Below are 16,984 nucleotides of genomic sequence, written 5' to 3' on the forward strand. Positions count from 1 at the left end.
CGTTCTCCTTCTCCTTCTCCTTCTCCTTCTCCTTCTCCTTCTCCTTCTCCTTCTCCTTCTCCTTCTCCTTCTCCTTCTCCTTCTCCTTCTCCTTCTCCTTCTCCTTCTCCTTCTCCTTCTCCTTCTCCGTCGAGTTCGCACTCGCAGGGGATTGTTGACCCTCTCCCCAGATCTTCCAAGATTGCAAAACGCTCGGATCCGTCGAAAGTTGTTTCACCTGCTGCTTGACGTTCTCCTCGATCAGAGCGTTCCAGACTTGACTCGTGACATCTTCAGCTGTAATTTCCTTCTTCTTCTGTTTGGACATCGATTCGCGAAATTCGACGATTTCTGAACGTGTCGAGGTTGAATAGAGGGAACGAATCGGTCGAATCCAAGTCTGTCAACAAAACCGCATCTCAGTACATTCTCAAGCTGGAGAAAGTTCAGAGAGGCAGTCCACTGACCATGATCCTGTTCTCACCGATATCAGACATGGTCGTTTTACTCTCCGAAGCGATCGAGGCGAGTACAGCTCCACATTTCGTGTGACCCAATACGATGAGATGCGAGACGCCGAGGTGAGAGATCGCATAGGAGAAGACGGATTCAGTCGAGAGTGAATCGATAAGGAATTGGTTGCCGATGTTGCGAGTCTGCTCGAAACCGAGTCAGCGAAGCGAGCAGGAGTGGAAGGGATGAGAATGGACTCACGACGAAGAGATCCCCGACTTTTGAACCGGTGATGAGAGTCTCTGAAACTCTCGAGTCGGAACAACCCAAAGTTGCGAATCTTGGGGTTTGTCCGAGTCCGAGCTTCCTCAACAAACCGGGAGAGTCCGAGTTCGTCTATCGAGCGTACGTATCAATACTTGACCAACTAGAGGAGTTAAGCGGGAGAGAGCTCACGTCGTTGATGAATCGCTCGTTCCCATCGAAAAGGTTCTGCAAATCGGGGAACAGCTGATGTACGAGACCTGGCTCCGTGGCGGTGACGACGAGAGTCTTCTCGTGCGATGAAGAGGGGGAAGGAGAGGGCAGAGGTACTCCAGCAGTCGCAGAGATCGGGATTGCAATCTTTGCGAAATCGGACGTGTCGGAATCAGCGACGACGTCTTCCTCCGAGTCGTCCTCGCCCTCTTGCTCCCTCAGATCGTCGTGATCTTTAAGTACTCCATACTCCGCAATCTGATGAGCCTCGTCCTTCGAATGATCGACGACGGTCGCTCCTCCGAGTTGAGCTTGCATATCCTCCCCCTTTGCAACGAGTAAAGCATGATCCGCCGCGAGTTCTCGAGACATCCCTTTCTCCGCCGCAAGTTCTTCCCGTTCCCGAACGGCTTTCTTGCCGAGAACGATCCCGACGACGATGAGAACGATTATGAGGAGTCCGGTTCCGACGATGTAAACCGTGCGTTTCCACGAGAGGGCTTTTTCGTTCTCGCGATGGTTTAGTTCGGCTGTCGTAGGCTGACTCTCGGGGTCGAGTTTCTCGTCGTCGTTGGCGAAAGTTGGGAGAGTCGAGGAAGAGGGCCAGGAAGTTTTGCCGGGCGACTTCGAGATTCGATTCAACGGTCATTTCCAGCTCGAGCACAGGGGTAGGAGGGGGAGACTAACGAGTAGGTGTTTCATCTGCGTACGTTGTACTCCCGTCCATTTCGAGATACTTCGCATCGTCCTCGATTCCTTCCCCGTTCCGTGTCTGGCACTATCCGACGACTCGCTCTCGCTGTCATCCGTCTCTGAGTCAATGTCGGACGTCGCCCGAGGATAGTCGAGACCTTGCGCCCGGTTCCTTGCCAGGCTGCGACGACGCAGATTGCCATTCGATGAATCAGTTGAAGAGCTGTCGCCGGCGTTTTGCGAACGAGGCATCTCGAGCGAGTACTGTCAGGAAGCGAGAGAGAGAACGAGTAAGGTGCTCGAGCAGTTCCCGAACCTCGAACGAACCCCAAGCAGAGGCCCTCCACGGAATTTCCGGAGAGGTCTGTGCGAGAACGACGACGACGACGACGATGATGAGGAGGAAAGTAGGTAGTGATGCAAAGATTTCTTGGTGTGACCTGCGAGGAAATGCAAACAAACAGGAATAGAGGACAGTGATGGTATCTACTAATCGGTAAAGCAGAGGTAGGAAAGGAGAGGCCTTCTAAGGAGAAGATTTCTTCATCACTCGCCAAGCTGAATTCGGTAGAGCTGCAAGCATCGATTTCCTCCATCAGCAAAGTGTGTATAGAGCGATAGAGAGAGAATGGAAGCTTACATTGTAATCTCCTCGCGGCGGGTTGAACGTAGAATAAGAGGATGAAAGCTCCGGAAAGGATGCAAAGAGTTGAAACCCAATAGTATCCGTCTCTTTCTGTTCGACAAACTCCTCCGAGGTCGGCGCAGGCGGCTTTACCGTGATCAGAGACACATTCTCGGCCTGTACGAAAAGGGGTCAGAACCTGAGCAGAGGAGAGAAAACAAGGAGAAGCTTACTGGCAACCATCAAATCCATGTTTTCTTCTTTGACGTGACATACTGCGACACTGAAGTTGTCGATGCCTATCGAACGAATGCTCGGATCAGTCACATCGGACATGAAGGAAAGCAGAGAGAAGAAGGAACCTTTGAGAACGAAGAATTTCGGCCAAGTGCCTCCGAGATTGCTGACCGTGTTGAGGAGCTGCTCAAATAGAACGCTTCAACGGACACACCCGATTACGGTGAACAGCGAAGAAACGCACGGTCATGTAGGTTCCACCGATCAAAGGGTCCGCGATTTGGGTATGGAACGCTGAGATCCCAACAAATTGAACCGTCCTGCCCGTTAACAACGCATCAGCGAGACGGACAGAGAGGGAGAGAGCGAAAGAGGCGGAACTTACGAAGAGAAACTCGAACCGACGGTACAGAAAACGACGAGTAAGAAATACCAAGTCCCGATATCCCCTTTTGGGAAATTCGAAATGAGCAACATTGAGACTGTTGCCCATCCTAATCGAGTCCACATCGCGAGTAACCACTACCCACCCACCCAAAACCGAAAACTCAAAAAATCAGCTTTCTTTCAGTCTCTCAAGAGGGAGGGAGAGGAGAGAGCTCACGGGTCTCAAAGGTTTATCTCCAGCACTCCATTTCGCCGCCAAGTATCCAAACAAGATTTGGAATGGGAAATCGATCAAAACTGCTAATGCTAGATCTTCTTTCTTGAGTCCTTTTTCTAAAAGTTTGAGCGAAGTCGCGGCATCGTTCGCGGCGGTACCGAGTTTCGTTACGAGGTGGACAATGATGAAACTTTGAACGTCTGTCAAGATTGAACATCGGAGTGAGTGAGGGGAAGGATGAGAACAGCGAAGGGAAGAAGTTTGATTTACGCTTGAGTTTACAAATCTCTTTCATGATTGAATAGACACGTTTCAGGTCCATATCTTCATCGTCTGTAGCGACTACCGGATCCTGCAACGGCACAAGAGACGAGTTCAGCTTTCGAGCTCCCCGCCTCGAGATCAGAGTTAGAATCGACTTACTTCAGGTTGGAAATAAGCCAAGTAGGCCGTCACGACGATGAATGCCACGGCCCAGAAATGTAGGTATCCAGATAATGTCACGAGCGGGTATTCGAGTGGAGTCGAACGGAAATATTTGTTACTGTGTGGTCGAACGTTGCAAACGTCAGCTTATTGTGAAGGAGAGGACTTTCGCGAACAAACGAGTCACCTGAATTCGACACTGTTGAATGCGAGGAACACGGTGAAGGAGAGGAAGTAACCCGTGTTGAGACCGATTGTTTGAGCGGTTGAGGCGTAGGAGAGGTTCTCTTTCGAGAGGAGCGTCAGAGCCCAACCTGAGAATAGCAGCGGGTCAGCAAGATTCGATACGTTTGTAGAAAGATGTGAGGCTGACCGTCAACAGCGATATCTGTTTACGATGTGAGAAACCAGTCAGTCGAGGTCTTGCCTGAGAACGACTTCGATGAAGGGGAGCTCACCTTGAGTAGCGGCAAAGAATACAAGGGTGAAGAACAAAGCTGTCAGAGTTCTGACATTGGGTTCGTCCTGAATTCACGCGTGAAGGTCAGCACATCCAACAACTCTGCGAGTAATCCGAAAACTCACGACCTCCATCATTTGCTGTACATTACTCCCCAACCACCAAAACATGATCCCAACGATCGTCTGAATCGGTACGATCCAAGATTTCCTCCTCCCCAATTTCGGAGAGAAGATTGAATCGACGATTGGAGACCAGAGGAGTTTGAGAGAGTATGGGTAGGTGCAGAGGGTGAAGATTCCGATTTGAGAATAGGAGAGTTTAGCTCGGAGGAGGAAAGGGATCGAACCGAACGCGAGTCCGACGGGAATACCTTGAAGGAGGTCTGCGGACAGCGAGAGAGAGGGGAAGAATCAGCGAAAGGAATTCGAGAGAAAAGGAAGGAAGTGACTTACATAACGCGACCAGTAAAGCTAGAGCTCTCTGATCCCTCAATGATAGTCCACCACTACTACTCGGCGTCGTACCCTTCTGTGGGTCTACCTTGTCCGGGTTTCCAATCGCGACACTCGCCAATTCACGTTTCGAGTTTCTCGTTCCATTCTCTACTAGTTCCATCTCGTCTTGTACGTTCTTCTCCCTCACTTGAGAACGATTCAGCATCTTCGTTGTTGTTGGGGAGGAGGTTGATGCTGATGATGATGATGTGTTGATCGAAGTCGTCGAGGGATGAAGGAGAGGCGTTTCACTCGAAGCGCTCTTCGACATGATTCCTTCTCGAAGGCGTGAGGGTTCTGTACTAAGCTCTCGAGAGTCGAAGAATAGGGCCGCGAAGAGGGAGAGGAGAGAGAACCTGAGCGAAAAGAATCTCGCTTTCTCTTGCTCTTCTCCACCTCAATTCGACTTGATCTTCGACAATAGCCAGCACTACATTCTTCGAGCGATTCGAGCGAGCAGGTCGACAACAGGGACAGCAAGGAACCGAATCACGAGGTAGCGACTGAGCGTCGCGAGCACATCTGGGCGGCAGAAATCGACTCGGTCAGTCATACAAGACGAGTGCAGGACCGGAGAAGCGTACGGCGTTCGAAGCGTACCGAGCTTGATATCCGAATCCGAATCCGAATCCAGCTTGCAGCAGAACGACCTAATCTCGAACGATTGATGTCTCAATCTCGCGAGAGAGGAGAGAAGAGAAGAGAAGACATGGTTCGATTTTCTTTCGTGAAAGCTTTGAGACCTCGAAACATCTACTGTAATCTCTGTCCGATCCCAAAGAACAGTGTACCGGAGATTCTACACTTGCTGCTTTTTCCTGAGTTTAACCCTCTTCTGAGCTTCTGCTACGTCGACCATGTCTCGGTGAGTCGGGCGATGAATCTTCGCTTCTTCTTGCTGGCGGGCTCTGAAACCAGTAGAACGGATGCTATGAGCGATTGTACCTGGGACATGAAGATACAGAATTCACGAGTAAGCGGTATGATCCTTCTTTGCTAGGGAGTAAGCCTCGAGTGAAGCCGGCGAATTGAGCTGAGGGAAGTGAATGAGTCGTCGGCAACCATTGAGGAGCTACGAGCGAGGAAGCTGTCAGCAGCCTTGTAATTCAAGATTGATCCAGCAAGAGATCCAGCGACTCACCAGAGGAAGACGGATCGAGCTGTGGAACGTCGGAAAGGCTTTGGCAAAGATCTGAATGTTACCGCCCTTCCCCAAACACACAGTATAAAGTGGATGTTCGCCATTGGCAGGCCAGTCGAATGACTCATCTCCGGGATTGAACGCTGGTGGCAATGTTCCGGAAGCATAAACGTTGGGGTGAAACAGAGGAGGTTCCGTCTTGAGCTTGGGGGGAATTTGTGGATACTCTGCAGAATCAACTTTATATCAGTCAGCTCAAGAGGCATCAATTGATAGAAAGAGCATGATCGTGCTTCTCACCAGAATGAAACGTAAGGGAGCCTTTAAACAAGCATCCATCCCATTCAGTTCCAGCTCGACCTGGAATGGCAAAGGTCCAGTTCATGATGTCGATTTTCCCATCGACGCAAAGAGGTCGTATGAGAAAGCCCTGAGGTAGAACAAAGGATTGCGAGGAACTCAGCTCAATCAGCTCGAAAAATCGGATTGCGAAGCGAAGAGCAAGTAACACGAACCAATTCGTCTAGTTTAGGCATTGCTGCTTCGACATCTTCCAGAATCCTTCTCTCTACATCTTTGAACTCTCCTTGGATCGTGGTGATCCATGACCTCGGCGTAGAGACACTGTTTGATCCATTTGAGGCTGATGGGGCTGGTGTCTTCTCCTCTTGCTCTACCTTCACTTCAGTATCTTCCCTTTCCTGTTCGAGTGCTTTCGTGTGTGCAGTTGATAGAGAGCCGAGTAGTTTCGAGTAGAGATCAGGAGAGAGGTCTGAGTTTGAGGAAGCTAGACTCGTTATTGCGTCTTGTATCGCTCTTGAGGCAGTCTCAGGTGAGGCTTGAGTTGTTGTTCGCGCTCGTTTAGCTGGAGGAGGTGTCATCGCGAGTTGTACAAGTGAAAGAAGGAATCGGTCGCGTCTTTTCGGACTGGCACGTGATTCCGCTGAGCGCTCTCGCAAGCATTTCCGCTCATCTGGGCCGCACAATCCGAGGCATTCAGCACATAGGACGAAGTCAGAGCTCGAGACGCATACAACGCGCGCTCGAAAAGTCCCGAGCTTGACGTCCGAATCTGAATCCATTTCCTGGATCCGACTCAGACTCCTACCTCACAACTTACTTTCAAGCACTTCGGAAAACCAACCAGAACCGGCAAACAACTTCTCTGTAGTCTCTATCGCGGAAGCCTTGACAACTTCGGCCTCTCCAAGTCCGAAACTCGTCATCAATTCGATCGGACGTCGGGACTTTGACTGCTGGACACAGACGTGAAGCAACGAGAATGCAGAATCAGACAGACCTGTATGCTCCTTCAACGTACACGTAAGTCGAATCATCCTGTAGCTTTAGGGGAAACGGTTGAAGGAGGAACGAGGTCAAGACGGAACAGGCCTCGTTCGGAGGTCGGCATGGACTCGAGTAATGCCTGAAGGACTACTGAGCGCTAATCTGATTACTCCTCCTTGCCGCTTAAGGGCCGTCGACTTTGTCGTCGGATTATTGATCACGGTTGGAGCTTCGCTCACGACAGCACTTTCCCTCAACATTACCAAGTTAGATTTATCGAGACAAGAAGCGATTCCAGCAGCTCAGCGGAAAGCAGATTACCTGAGGCCGTTCTGGCTTCTCGTTAGTTTTCCCTCGAAATCCCTCTCGAAACGCTTTCAAAGCTGACTCTTCCCCAAATCGAGAGCAGGGTCTGGTCTTATACATAGCGTCACAAGTAGTCGGATCGACTCTCGCCCTCTCATTCCTTCCAGCTCAATACGTCGCTCCCCTCTCTTCCTCCTCGCTCATTTTCAACTTCATCTTCGCCTATCTCCTCGTCGGCACTCCTATCGCTAAACTCGACATCATCGGTACAGCAATCATCGTCCTCAGTATCGTCGGTATCGTCGTCTTTGGAAACCAGAAACGTCCTTCGGATTTCGACGCCGACGCGAATCTTTCACTTTCGACTCTTAAAGTTCTTTGGGGAAGGAGCGATTGGATCGCCTACTTTATCTGTCTCGAGGTTGCGATCGTACTCGCTTGGTGGATCAGTGGAATTACGCACGAAGTGTGCATGGCGCGGATCACCGACGACAGAGGAGACGCGGATCGAGATGGAAGTGGAATCGAAGCGATGGTCGGAGGAGGAGGTGGAAGGAGGGTCGCGAACCCATACGAGGGCGAAGGTTTTATGGGTACCGTCAAGTCAACAAGAGACCGATTCGTAGAAGGAAGAGGAAAGTTGAGGGCGATCGTGAAGAGGTCGATCGAAAGATGGAGTCAGTCAAGGCCGGACGCGAGCATTCGGAAAGCAGCAGGATTCGCCTGGGCAGTAACTGGAGGCTTACTGAGCGGGGAAACTCTCATCCTCGCCAAATCGGGAGTCAAGCTCGTTACCTCGGCGATTCACAAAACGGATCCGAACGAAGCGAATCAATTCACCTCGCCCCTCACTTGGATCATCATCATTCTTCTCGTCGTGTGTGCCGTTGCACAGGTCTACTGCCTCAACATGGGGTTGAAATGCTACGATTCGACTTTCCAAGTAAGCATCGTTTTTTCTTCGTCGTCTATGATTTAACCTGATCAACACCTTGCTTTCCACTGCAGGTTCCAATCTTCTTCTCAGTCTATACCGTCTCGGGCTTCATCAACTCGCTCGTATATCTTGACGAGACTCACCTGTGCGTTCCTCCACTCTACAACGAGGCGAAAAGTTCTCGACTCACTCGCTTTTCTGTCTCTTCGTTGCCAGATACAAACTCTGGGTTTTCTTGATGATTTGGTTCTCGATCGCAGTCCTCATCGTCGGAGTCGCAATGCTCGCACTGAAGAAACCACCTCGAGTTCAGCGACCTCGAGCCGGATCTTCAGTTTCGCAACGAGATTTCGACAATCCGTTCAACGACGTCGAACTAGATCCGACTGGAGACTCTCCGAAACCTGGACCCAGTAGGGCCACGACTGGAGATATCGAGAATGGAGCAGTCGACGGGGAGGAGCAGGCGAAAGAGATGAAGAGAGGTCAAGGGTTGTTGGGGAAACTATTTGGAGGATTACCGGAAGGAAGCGTAGCAGGAGGAGCAGGAAGAGTGAGAGGGAACTCGTCGGCGTCGGCGAGAGCGAGGCCAGGAGAGCCTAGTCAGAAACAGAGGCGGAGACAAGAAGGAATGCAGAGGTTGGATGACGGGGATTCGGTCCTCGAACCTCCGAGTGAGCGGAACGATGCGGAAGAGTTGGACGACGTCGACGGTCTCAGCAAGTATGGAGGAGGATCCCGGCATGATGATCAAGAAGAGGAGGAATGGGGCGAGTTTGAGAAACCTGCGAGCTTGGAAAGGCGGCAGACTTAAATTCGGTCTTTTTGCTTTGTATTGTATCATCATTCTTCGACCTAGAGATCCCATGACCTCTTCGGGCCAGTCGGCGTTCGTGCGAAACCTTATTCTTCAAAATCTCTCGGATACTCGTGCGAAGTGGGGAATCTCTCTCTCTTCCCTCTCCTTTGCACTCCCTCGATACGCTAGCAACTATGTCTAGCGATAGAGGAAACCCGTTCATGAACATCGCACAAATGAAGAGATACAAACGAATCGATCCCGACTCGAGTTCCGACGCTCATCCCGCTCGAAACCTCCTCCTCTTCCTCGATGGCACCGGGAAGACGTTCGACTCGGAGGTGAGCTTCTGGACACTCGCGCTGCGATGGCACTAGCGTCTGTCCTCGCTTTGACTTCATTCAACTTGTTTAGATCTCCAACGTCGTCAAGCTATCTTCTCTCGCGAATCAAGACCCTGAAGGCCAACTAGTTTACTACCAATCGGGTATCGGAGTCGACTACGGTCCGTGGTCCGTCTTCCAACGAGCTAGAGAGCTCCTCGATTCCGCCTTCGCCTTTTCGCTCTCGACCCACGTTCAGGATGCGTATAAATGGCTGATGAACGTGAGTCACATGCATAGGTAGATCTCCAGAGGATGCTGACCTCTTCGTCTCACGTGAACAGCACTGGAAGCCGGGAGATCGCATCTACATTTTCGGGTTTTCGAGGGGAGCTTTCACGGGACGAGCTCTAGCCGGAATGTTACAACAAGTGAGTATGACATTGTCGAAGGATCGCATGGGACTGATCAGAACACGTTAACAGGTCGGTTTGCTCCCGGCGGGTAACGAAGAAAGCGTGGCGATGGCGTATTCTGTCTACTCTCGCAAAGCCGACACGGTCCTTGTACCTGGAAAGGAGACGCTAGCTCAAGGCTTCAAGCGTACCTTCTCGAGAGACGTCTACGTTCACTTTGTCGGCGTTTGGTGAGTGAATCCTGTCAGCTCGTCGGTGATCTCGCTGCGACTGTGTTTTCTCTCTCTCGCTCTCGTTAGCGAAAAGAGGAAGGGTCTGACACATCGCTGACACGTCACTGGCCCTCGACAGGGACACGGTATCTTCTGTCGGAGCTTTGGTCCCAAGGACTTTACCGTTCTCGCAAGGATCCAAGTACATCAGAAATTTCCGTCAAGCGCTCGCCCTCGACGAACGCAGAGCTCGATACGCCGAACAACCTTACATCTTCGACAATACGGAACCGCCCTTCAGTGAAGCCATGGGTTCTTACTTCGCTGTCCCAACGGCAACTTGTTCAGTGAAAGAAGTATGGTTTGCAGGGTTCGCGATTTTTCCTTTATGACTTGATTCGAAATGAGCTAATTTCGGTTCAACGATCCAGCTCTCATTCAAACGTCGGAGGTGGAGTCTTCCCCTACGATGGAGACGTCTCACCAGCACTCTCGAACTTGAGCTTGAAGTGGATGTTGCGTGAAGCGGTTCAAGCCGGCCTCCAACTCGATCATCACGCCCTCTCTACCTCACCGATCTTCTCTCCCTTCTACACCTCCGCCCAGCGTCTCCTCGATCGCATTCAATCAGGAAATACGACCGAAGACGACGAAGCTGTCGTTCAGTTCATCGAGTCTTGCCGATCCAAGTCGAAAGACATAGACGAACTCGCCTGTGGAGTCGTCGCAATCGCGGCGAAGCCGGGTCTACTCGCAACCGCAGACGCTCTCGCACTTCGAAGTGATCGGCTCTCGCTCTCAATCCAAGCCTCGAACACGAAAGGGAAGGGACTGACGACGAAGATCAAAGCTCTGATCGAAAGGATTACGCAAAGGCTCGTCGCTCTCGGATGGTGGACTCTCGAGCTCAGTCCTACGATCAAAGTGACCTGGGATGTAGATGGTGCGACGAGACGCTGGAGGTTTGCGTGAGTGTCCCATCTCTTCGCAAATGGATCCCCTCGAGATTCCGCCTGTTCACCTCGATTTCATTCTATCCAGCGCGAACCGCGGTCGTGGTAGAATTTTGCCTCCAAACGCTTCTCTCCATTACTCTGTCAAGACTCGCCTCGATGCGGCGAAAGGAGATTTTAGTCGATATGGAAACGACGAGAATGTTCCCGAGGGCAATGCGTACGAGTCTCTCATTCGTTTCAGACCGGGACAAAGCCTCGCCGGAGTCAAGTTTGTCGAGTAATTCCCGCCGTGAACTTTCCTTCTCGCTGTCCAGATTCCCCCCTTTTTTTCTATACCTTTACGTTCGCAACTAGTTCTCCGTTTCAAATCGCACGCTCGCTGCAGCAAAGCGACCTCACGAAGACCAGCTCACGTTTGAGAGTGAGCTTCGAATGAGCTGCATTGCGATCAAGCAGGTCAAGGCCCACATCTTTGAGCTACCCATTTCCTCTCTATCCGCCTCGCTCCTTCTGCAGCTTCGACGAGAGTGGTTTCCCTTCCTCTCGAATTTTTCGCCGGTAAGACCGACAGCACATCGATCGTTTTCTCAGACTCGAGATTGCCGGTTGATGATGTTGCGAGAGTCGAGGAAGCAGGCGAATCGGGAAAGATGTGGAAAGAACGGGTGAGGGATAACCAGTTCGAAGAAGTTGGTAGTCGCGTGAGAGATTCGAGTATTTGAGGAGATCTGCAGGCGATAAGTGTCAGCGAGCGTCGTGACTCACCAACGAGGCAGGGGACTGACGAGTTCAGGGCACGATTGGCTTCGAGCATCGCGCAGGTCGTCTCGAGTTCGATTTCCTTCGAAGATTCGGAATCGGCTGACGGTCTCGTGGCCATCGAAGGCGACATTGAACCATACAGAAGTTCCTCTGCTTTGATAGTATAGCTAGGAAGCGCTCTACGATACCAAAATTGTTTAGCTTGCGGATTCGGTCGGCGACGAAACAGATGAAACGTACGAGGTGGAAGTTGGCGGATTTGCGGCCTCTAGGATTGTCTCTACCGCTTCGAGTAGTCGGGACGATCGACTCGTGAGGAACTCGAGGTCGATTGAGGCGGAGTCGAGATCAGTGGGGAGAGATGCCAAGGCCAGAAGGAGTGATCCCCGCTGCTGTCCCCGTATACATCAGTAAGCACTCGAAGAGTAGACTGACAGATGCAAAAGGACTCACCTCAATGAGTCGAACCTCGAATGGCTCATCTTCCTCTCCTCCAAACAGTCTCAGAACGCGATCCTCCTCCTGAATCTTCTTCGTTCGAATCTCTTCCAACTTTGTTTCTATCGCTTCGCCCGCATCTCCATCCTCAATCGTCTTGGCGTCCTGCTCGAGCTCGATCCCTTTCATTGCCTCGACCAAGTCCTCCTCATTGACCTCGGGAGCCAATTCGACCGTAGGTGTCCCAGGTGTCTCAGCTCCGTCACCGTTCGGTTTTAGCTTGAGGGAGTCGGGTTGATCGGTCGAGTCGTTCGAGATTTCTTGCGCCGAAGACGAGGTTTCCGGTTCAGTCGTAGTTTCAGTCTCTATTGACGGCAGAGGCGGCACGGCTGGTGCATCACTCCCACTCGTACTCGCTCCCGAGAACGCGGCTCCCAACCTGCTCCAACTCTTACTGACACTTCTCAGACCCCATCCTCCTGCTCCTGATTCCACTTGTTTCTCTTCCGCTCCACCTTCGCGTCCATCTCCTGGTAGTCGTGAGCTGCCTTCTTTCTTGCTCCGCAGAGTACCGGTAGCCGAGGTCGAATCAACAGATCCACTCGAATCAGTCCTCAATCTCCGACTCTGTTTCCTCAGTTGAGCGAAATCTTTCCTCAAATCCTGATTCGCTGTCGGAAGTGGACTAGCCGCGCTGAATGGATTCGTGAGAAAGGAGGAAGTGGTGGCAGCGGAGGGGAACGAAGGCAGAGGAACGTTTCGAGGATCGAGGTAGGAAAGAGCTGAAGTCGTCCAGTTCGCGGGATTCGAAGATTGGTCAAGAATCTGGGTGGTGCTTGCCAGTTCCTGGGGTTCCGAGAGAGACTGTAGAGCCTGGAGGCGAAGAGCTTGGAGGGAGATGAGGTGTTGAACCAGGGATTCGAGGGTTCGAGAGTCGAGGAAAGAAGTGTTCGGGGGTAAATGAAGGACGTGAGTGGCGTGGAGAAGGATAGGAGAGATGGAAGGATTCGAAGCGGAGAGTTGACTGAGGAGAGGTCCGAGTTGAGCGAGAGTCGAAGGAGTTAATAGAGGAGACATTGGAAAACCTGCTTACAAGATTCGTCAAGGTCAATCCGCGTTATTCGTGTTCGAACGGAGCAGAGTCTACTCACCTCCTAGTACCTGTTGCACCGCGTTCGCAGAATTCGACAAGTCCCACCTCTGAACCCATCCTTGCCAAAACTCGTTCAAGCTTTTCATCGTTCCTTCTTTGCCCTCTCTCTCCAGCTTCCGCGAGATGCCGCCGCGCTGTAAGCGATATGATTGATAGGCGAGTGAAAGGGAAGAGATCAAGACTTGATCGTCAAGGAGAACTGCAGTCGAATCAGACGGAACTGAACGAGAACTGGAAGTCGTCGCGGTCGAAGCTTCTCTGCCGTGGCGTCTTGAAGATGCATGTCGGGGTAGCGCAATAGTCTGTGCGACTTGACCTTCGGTAAGCTGGAGGTGAACCGAGCGCTAAACGGGGAAAGACGCACGGCATGAATGAGAATTCCATCTTCTGGCTCGATCCAAAACATTCTCCTCCTGCTAGATTTCACGCTTCGAATCTTGTTATCTTTCCCCGATTTCGTCATCATCCTGAACGTGTTCCAAGAAGATTAGCTCACGTCGCGAGGGAAGAGAAAGAAGAGAGAATGGACGGACTTTGCGAAGTCCGCTACTCCCATTACAGTTCCCAGCAACCTTCGCCTTCGTTCCGGAGTCATCGTCTCTGCTTGATCGCCATCTCGTCCAGCCGGAGCATAGAAGTATAGGATCTTTGCGGCTTCAAGTTCTTCATCTGATAGTTTCTTCGACGGACTGGGTTCATCGAGGATCGGGGTCGACGAGTAGATGGTCAAGATTGATAGTTGAGGCCATGCGCTTGCTGTCGAGAGCTTGCGGGTTCGAGGAGTCGGCATCGATGGATTGACGAGAGGTGGGGAGAAATCAGTGGGAAACGGCGTAGCTGGACCACCTCGTTGAGCTCGTGAGCTGCGCTATCGATAGTTGGTCCGAGACGCCGTCGAATCAGTGGATATCGAAGGCAGGAGGAGTTGGAAGCGACGAGTTGCACTCGTTTTTCGAAAATCACAGTCGGCCCTGATCAAATCGTTCGAAGCTACTCTGAACCGATTGAGACATACGTGGTCCTCCCTGAAGACGCTGTACAGGAGAGATGTTGAGTCAAATTGGCTTCGATTTTCTTGGAGACCACTGGGGAGATTGAGATTCGTGCTTGACTTGTCTCTTCCCTCCTATTTGTCCAGTCGGCTGTACTCCTCATCGCAGTCCACAGAAACCTCGACAAACACGAACTGCAAAGCTGCTCATTCCGAGCCGCCTCAACCCCAAAAGTTCCCCCAGTTCGAGTTCCTCATCTCGTAAACCTCAGAGCTTCACCGACAACGAATCATGGTCAAGATCAGTGACAAGATCAAAAAGGCCGAACGTGAAGGTAGACCTTGGTGGTCACTCGAGTTCTTCCCGTGAGTTTCCTCCCTAAACGTTGTTTCCCTTGCTTCTTCACGACTAACTGATGCCTCTGTCGCTCGTTCTGCACACGGATCAGTCCCAAGACTCCCGACGGATGGGTCAACTTGTATGATCGCATTGAGCGAATGAAAGAATTGGGCCCGATTTTCGTTGATATCACGTTCGTCTTTTTCTGCCTCTCCTTTTACTTGCTCCCGCCGACAATCCGCTGACGATGACCGCGTACTTAGCTGGGGAGCTGGAGGATCCACTTCGGAAGCAACGACGAACTTTGTCAAAACTGCTCACAAAGATTTGGGTCTCGAGACTTGCATGCATCTCACTTGCACCAATATGCCTATCGCAATGGTCGATTCAGCTCTGAAAGTACGCGCCATTGACTCTCTCGACCGCCCACTATGACATCGCTGACTCATGACACTCGAAAACAGGAAGCTTACGATTCAGGATGTCGAAACATTCTCGCCCTCCGAGGTGACCCGCCTCGAGGAGTCGAAGAATGGAAGCCTACCGAAGGAGGATTCAACCACGCGATCGACCTCGTCAAGCACATCCGCAAGAAGTACGGAGATTACTTCGACATCGGAGTTGCCGGATTCCCTGAGGGTCACCCGGGTTCAGAGAGTCCCGAGATCGAGATCAAACACTTGAAGCAAAAGGTCGACGCAGGCGCAAACGTGATCTTCACTCAGATGTTCTACAGCGCAGATGGTGAGTCCTCTCGCGAACTGTTCTCTCTTCTTCAAACCTTACCCACTCTGCGCTTTCTCCCTAGTGTTCATCGATTGGGGTAGACGACTTCGAGCTGCCGGAATCACGATCCCGATCGTTCCCGGTATCATGCCTATCCAAACTTTCGCCGCCTTTAAACGTCGAACTTCATTCGCGAAAACGATCGTTCCTCAAGAACTTTGGGACTTGTTGGAACCGATCAAGGATGATGACTTGAAGGTTCGTGAGGCTGGTACGAAATACGTCGCGGAAATGTGCAGGAAGATCTTGACGAGTGGTTTGGGAATTCACGGAGTTCATTGCTGTGAGTCGTTTCTTCTCGATCCCTCTTCGAGATCTCGCCCTGATGCATCATAGCGCTCTCTAGACACTATGAACTTGTCTCGAGGTACCGAAATGTTGTTACAAGAGCTCAACTTTGTCCCTCATTCCGACATCGTCAAACCGTCAGTTATTTCCACCTGGTCTCGGTTTTCTGTTCGTTGAGACTGACTTTCATGATTTGATTCTTGCAGTCTTCCTTGGCGCGTCTCCCTCACTTCGAAACGACGTACCGAAACAACTCGTCCGATTTTCTGGTCGAACCGACAAAAATCTTACCTTAGTCGAACCTCTGATTGGGACGAGGTGAACACTTCGCCGTTATTTCATCTTCGACACTGAGACTGATGTCATTTACCTTTGGCTAGTTCCCTAACGGTCGATGGGGAAATCAAGCTTCTCCCGCCTTCGGAGATCTCGATGCTCTCGTTCTCTCGCTCCCTCAAAAACCTCAAGATGCAATCGCACTCTGGGGTACCCCGAAATCGATTGGAGACGTCGCTGAATTGTTCGCGAGGTTCTGTAAAGGTCAATTGAAGAGTTTGCCTTGGAGTGATCAACCTGCGGCCAAGGAAACGGGCAGGATCTCGAACCAACTCGCAAAGATCAATCAGTTGGGCTTTTTGACCGTGAGTTGACATTTGGTGCTTCAGTCTGATCGATAGTTGACGCGTAACTTCTCTGATTCAGATCAACTCTCAACCTAGTGTCGACGGCGCGAAGTCTGAAGATCCTGCTCTTGGATGGGGACCTATGAACGGTTACGTCTATCAGAAGGTGATTCGTTTCCTTCCTTCGTCTCGTCTGAGAGCTTTTGCTGACGTCGTTCGCGATCAGGCTTACCTCGAATTCTTCTGCCCACCTCAACACGTCGAGCCTCTCCTCGCAATCCTCTCGAAAACACCCTCGATCACGTATCACTGCGTCGACAAGTCAGGCAACTTCCGTACGAACACGGTTCCAGGACCCAACGCTGTCACTTGGGGAGTCTTCCCAGGAGCCGAAGTCATTCAACCTACGATCGTCGATTCGACGGCATTCCAAGCTTGGAAAGATGAAGCGTACGAGCTCGGCCAACAATGGGCGTTGCTTTACAGTCAAACGGCACCCGAAACGAACAAGGTCATCCGCGAAATCTTTGACGATTTCCATCTCGGTAAGACTTCCACGTCACTTTATTGCCCTCCTACGTATGTGTGCTCACACAGCCTTCGCTTCTTATGTCGGTAGTGAACATCGTCTACAACGACTTCAAAGATCCCGATGAAGACGCCGTTTTCAAACCTTTCTTCGAACTCGCGGACGAGAAGCAACTCAAGCCTCTACTCGCCCCTGTCGAGAACGGTGTCAACGGTCATTCCGACTAGATGTGTCATCCCCCTTCAA

General features: G+C 51.4%; 7 protein-coding genes across 7 annotated transcripts; 3 read left to right on the plus strand and 4 right to left on the minus strand.

The window, feature by feature from the left end:
* On the minus strand, positions 1-1,854 carry JCM6883_001155 (carbonic anhydrase; the record flags this gene model as incomplete). The annotated part of the gene is made up of 5 exons (XM_076632740.1): positions 1-379; positions 447-635; positions 694-828; positions 889-1,533; positions 1,597-1,854. Coding segments are annotated over 5 exons (1,606 nt in total), but the record flags the coding sequence as incomplete, so codon positions are not given.
* Positions 1,855-2,128: 274 nt separating this feature from the next.
* On the minus strand, positions 2,129-4,722 carry JCM6883_001156 (uncharacterized protein; the record flags this gene model as incomplete). The annotated part of the gene is made up of 14 exons (XM_076632741.1): positions 2,129-2,175; positions 2,243-2,404; positions 2,461-2,526; positions 2,590-2,647; positions 2,709-2,784; positions 2,850-2,986; positions 3,069-3,268; positions 3,339-3,420; positions 3,492-3,612; positions 3,682-3,808; positions 3,868-3,882; positions 3,953-4,019; positions 4,080-4,339; positions 4,410-4,722. The coding sequence occupies 14 exons, from the start codon at positions 4,720-4,722 to the stop codon at positions 2,129-2,131; spliced, it is 1,731 nt and encodes a 576-aa protein (XP_076487187.1).
* Positions 4,723-5,250: 528 nt separating this feature from the next.
* On the minus strand, positions 5,251-6,473 carry JCM6883_001157 (uncharacterized protein; the record flags this gene model as incomplete). Its single annotated transcript, XM_076632742.1, has 5 exons — positions 5,251-5,359; positions 5,423-5,523; positions 5,593-5,819; positions 5,893-6,022; positions 6,108-6,473. The coding sequence occupies 5 exons, from the start codon at positions 6,471-6,473 to the stop codon at positions 5,251-5,253; spliced, it is 933 nt and encodes a 310-aa protein (XP_076487188.1).
* Positions 6,474-6,874: 401 nt separating this feature from the next.
* On the plus strand, positions 6,875-8,936 carry JCM6883_001158 (uncharacterized protein; the record flags this gene model as incomplete). Its single annotated transcript, XM_076632743.1, has 5 exons — positions 6,875-6,915; positions 7,068-7,221; positions 7,289-8,128; positions 8,194-8,267; positions 8,339-8,936. The coding sequence occupies 5 exons, from the start codon at positions 6,875-6,877 to the stop codon at positions 8,934-8,936; spliced, it is 1,707 nt and encodes a 568-aa protein (XP_076487189.1).
* Positions 8,937-9,115: 179 nt separating this feature from the next.
* JCM6883_001159 (T6SS phospholipase effector Tle1-like catalytic domain-containing protein) lies at positions 9,116-11,109 on the plus strand (the record flags this gene model as incomplete). The annotated part of the gene is made up of 7 exons (XM_076632744.1): positions 9,116-9,262; positions 9,336-9,527; positions 9,589-9,675; positions 9,730-9,890; positions 10,012-10,242; positions 10,304-10,840; positions 10,914-11,109. 7 exons carry the CDS (start codon positions 9,116-9,118, stop codon positions 11,107-11,109), a joined length of 1,551 nt encoding a protein of 516 aa, XP_076487190.1.
* Positions 11,110-11,285: 176 nt separating this feature from the next.
* Positions 11,286-13,971, minus strand: JCM6883_001160 (uncharacterized protein; the record flags this gene model as incomplete). The annotated part of the gene is made up of 7 exons (XM_076632745.1): positions 11,286-11,556; positions 11,614-11,769; positions 11,831-11,979; positions 12,044-13,113; positions 13,180-13,483; positions 13,546-13,648; positions 13,715-13,971. 7 exons carry the CDS (start codon positions 13,969-13,971, stop codon positions 11,286-11,288), a joined length of 2,310 nt encoding a protein of 769 aa, XP_076487191.1.
* A 493-nt stretch (positions 13,972-14,464) lies between these two features.
* MET13 (methylenetetrahydrofolate reductase (NAD(P)H) MET13) lies at positions 14,465-16,965 on the plus strand (the record flags this gene model as incomplete). Its single annotated transcript, XM_076632746.1, has 11 exons — positions 14,465-14,538; positions 14,622-14,705; positions 14,776-14,911; positions 14,977-15,256; positions 15,321-15,581; positions 15,645-15,723; positions 15,793-15,904; positions 15,967-16,227; positions 16,289-16,375; positions 16,436-16,754; positions 16,829-16,965. The coding sequence occupies 11 exons, from the start codon at positions 14,465-14,467 to the stop codon at positions 16,963-16,965; spliced, it is 1,830 nt and encodes a 609-aa protein (XP_076487192.1).
* Positions 16,966-16,984: the final 19 nt, after the last annotated feature.

This window comes from Sporobolomyces salmoneus, assembly GCF_050403485.1.
Source record: "Sporobolomyces salmoneus JCM6883 DNA, S_salmoneus_JCM6883_v1_ctg30, whole genome shotgun sequence".
NCBI classification, from domain to species: Eukaryota; Fungi; Basidiomycota; class Microbotryomycetes; order Sporidiobolales; family Sporidiobolaceae; genus Sporobolomyces; species Sporobolomyces salmoneus.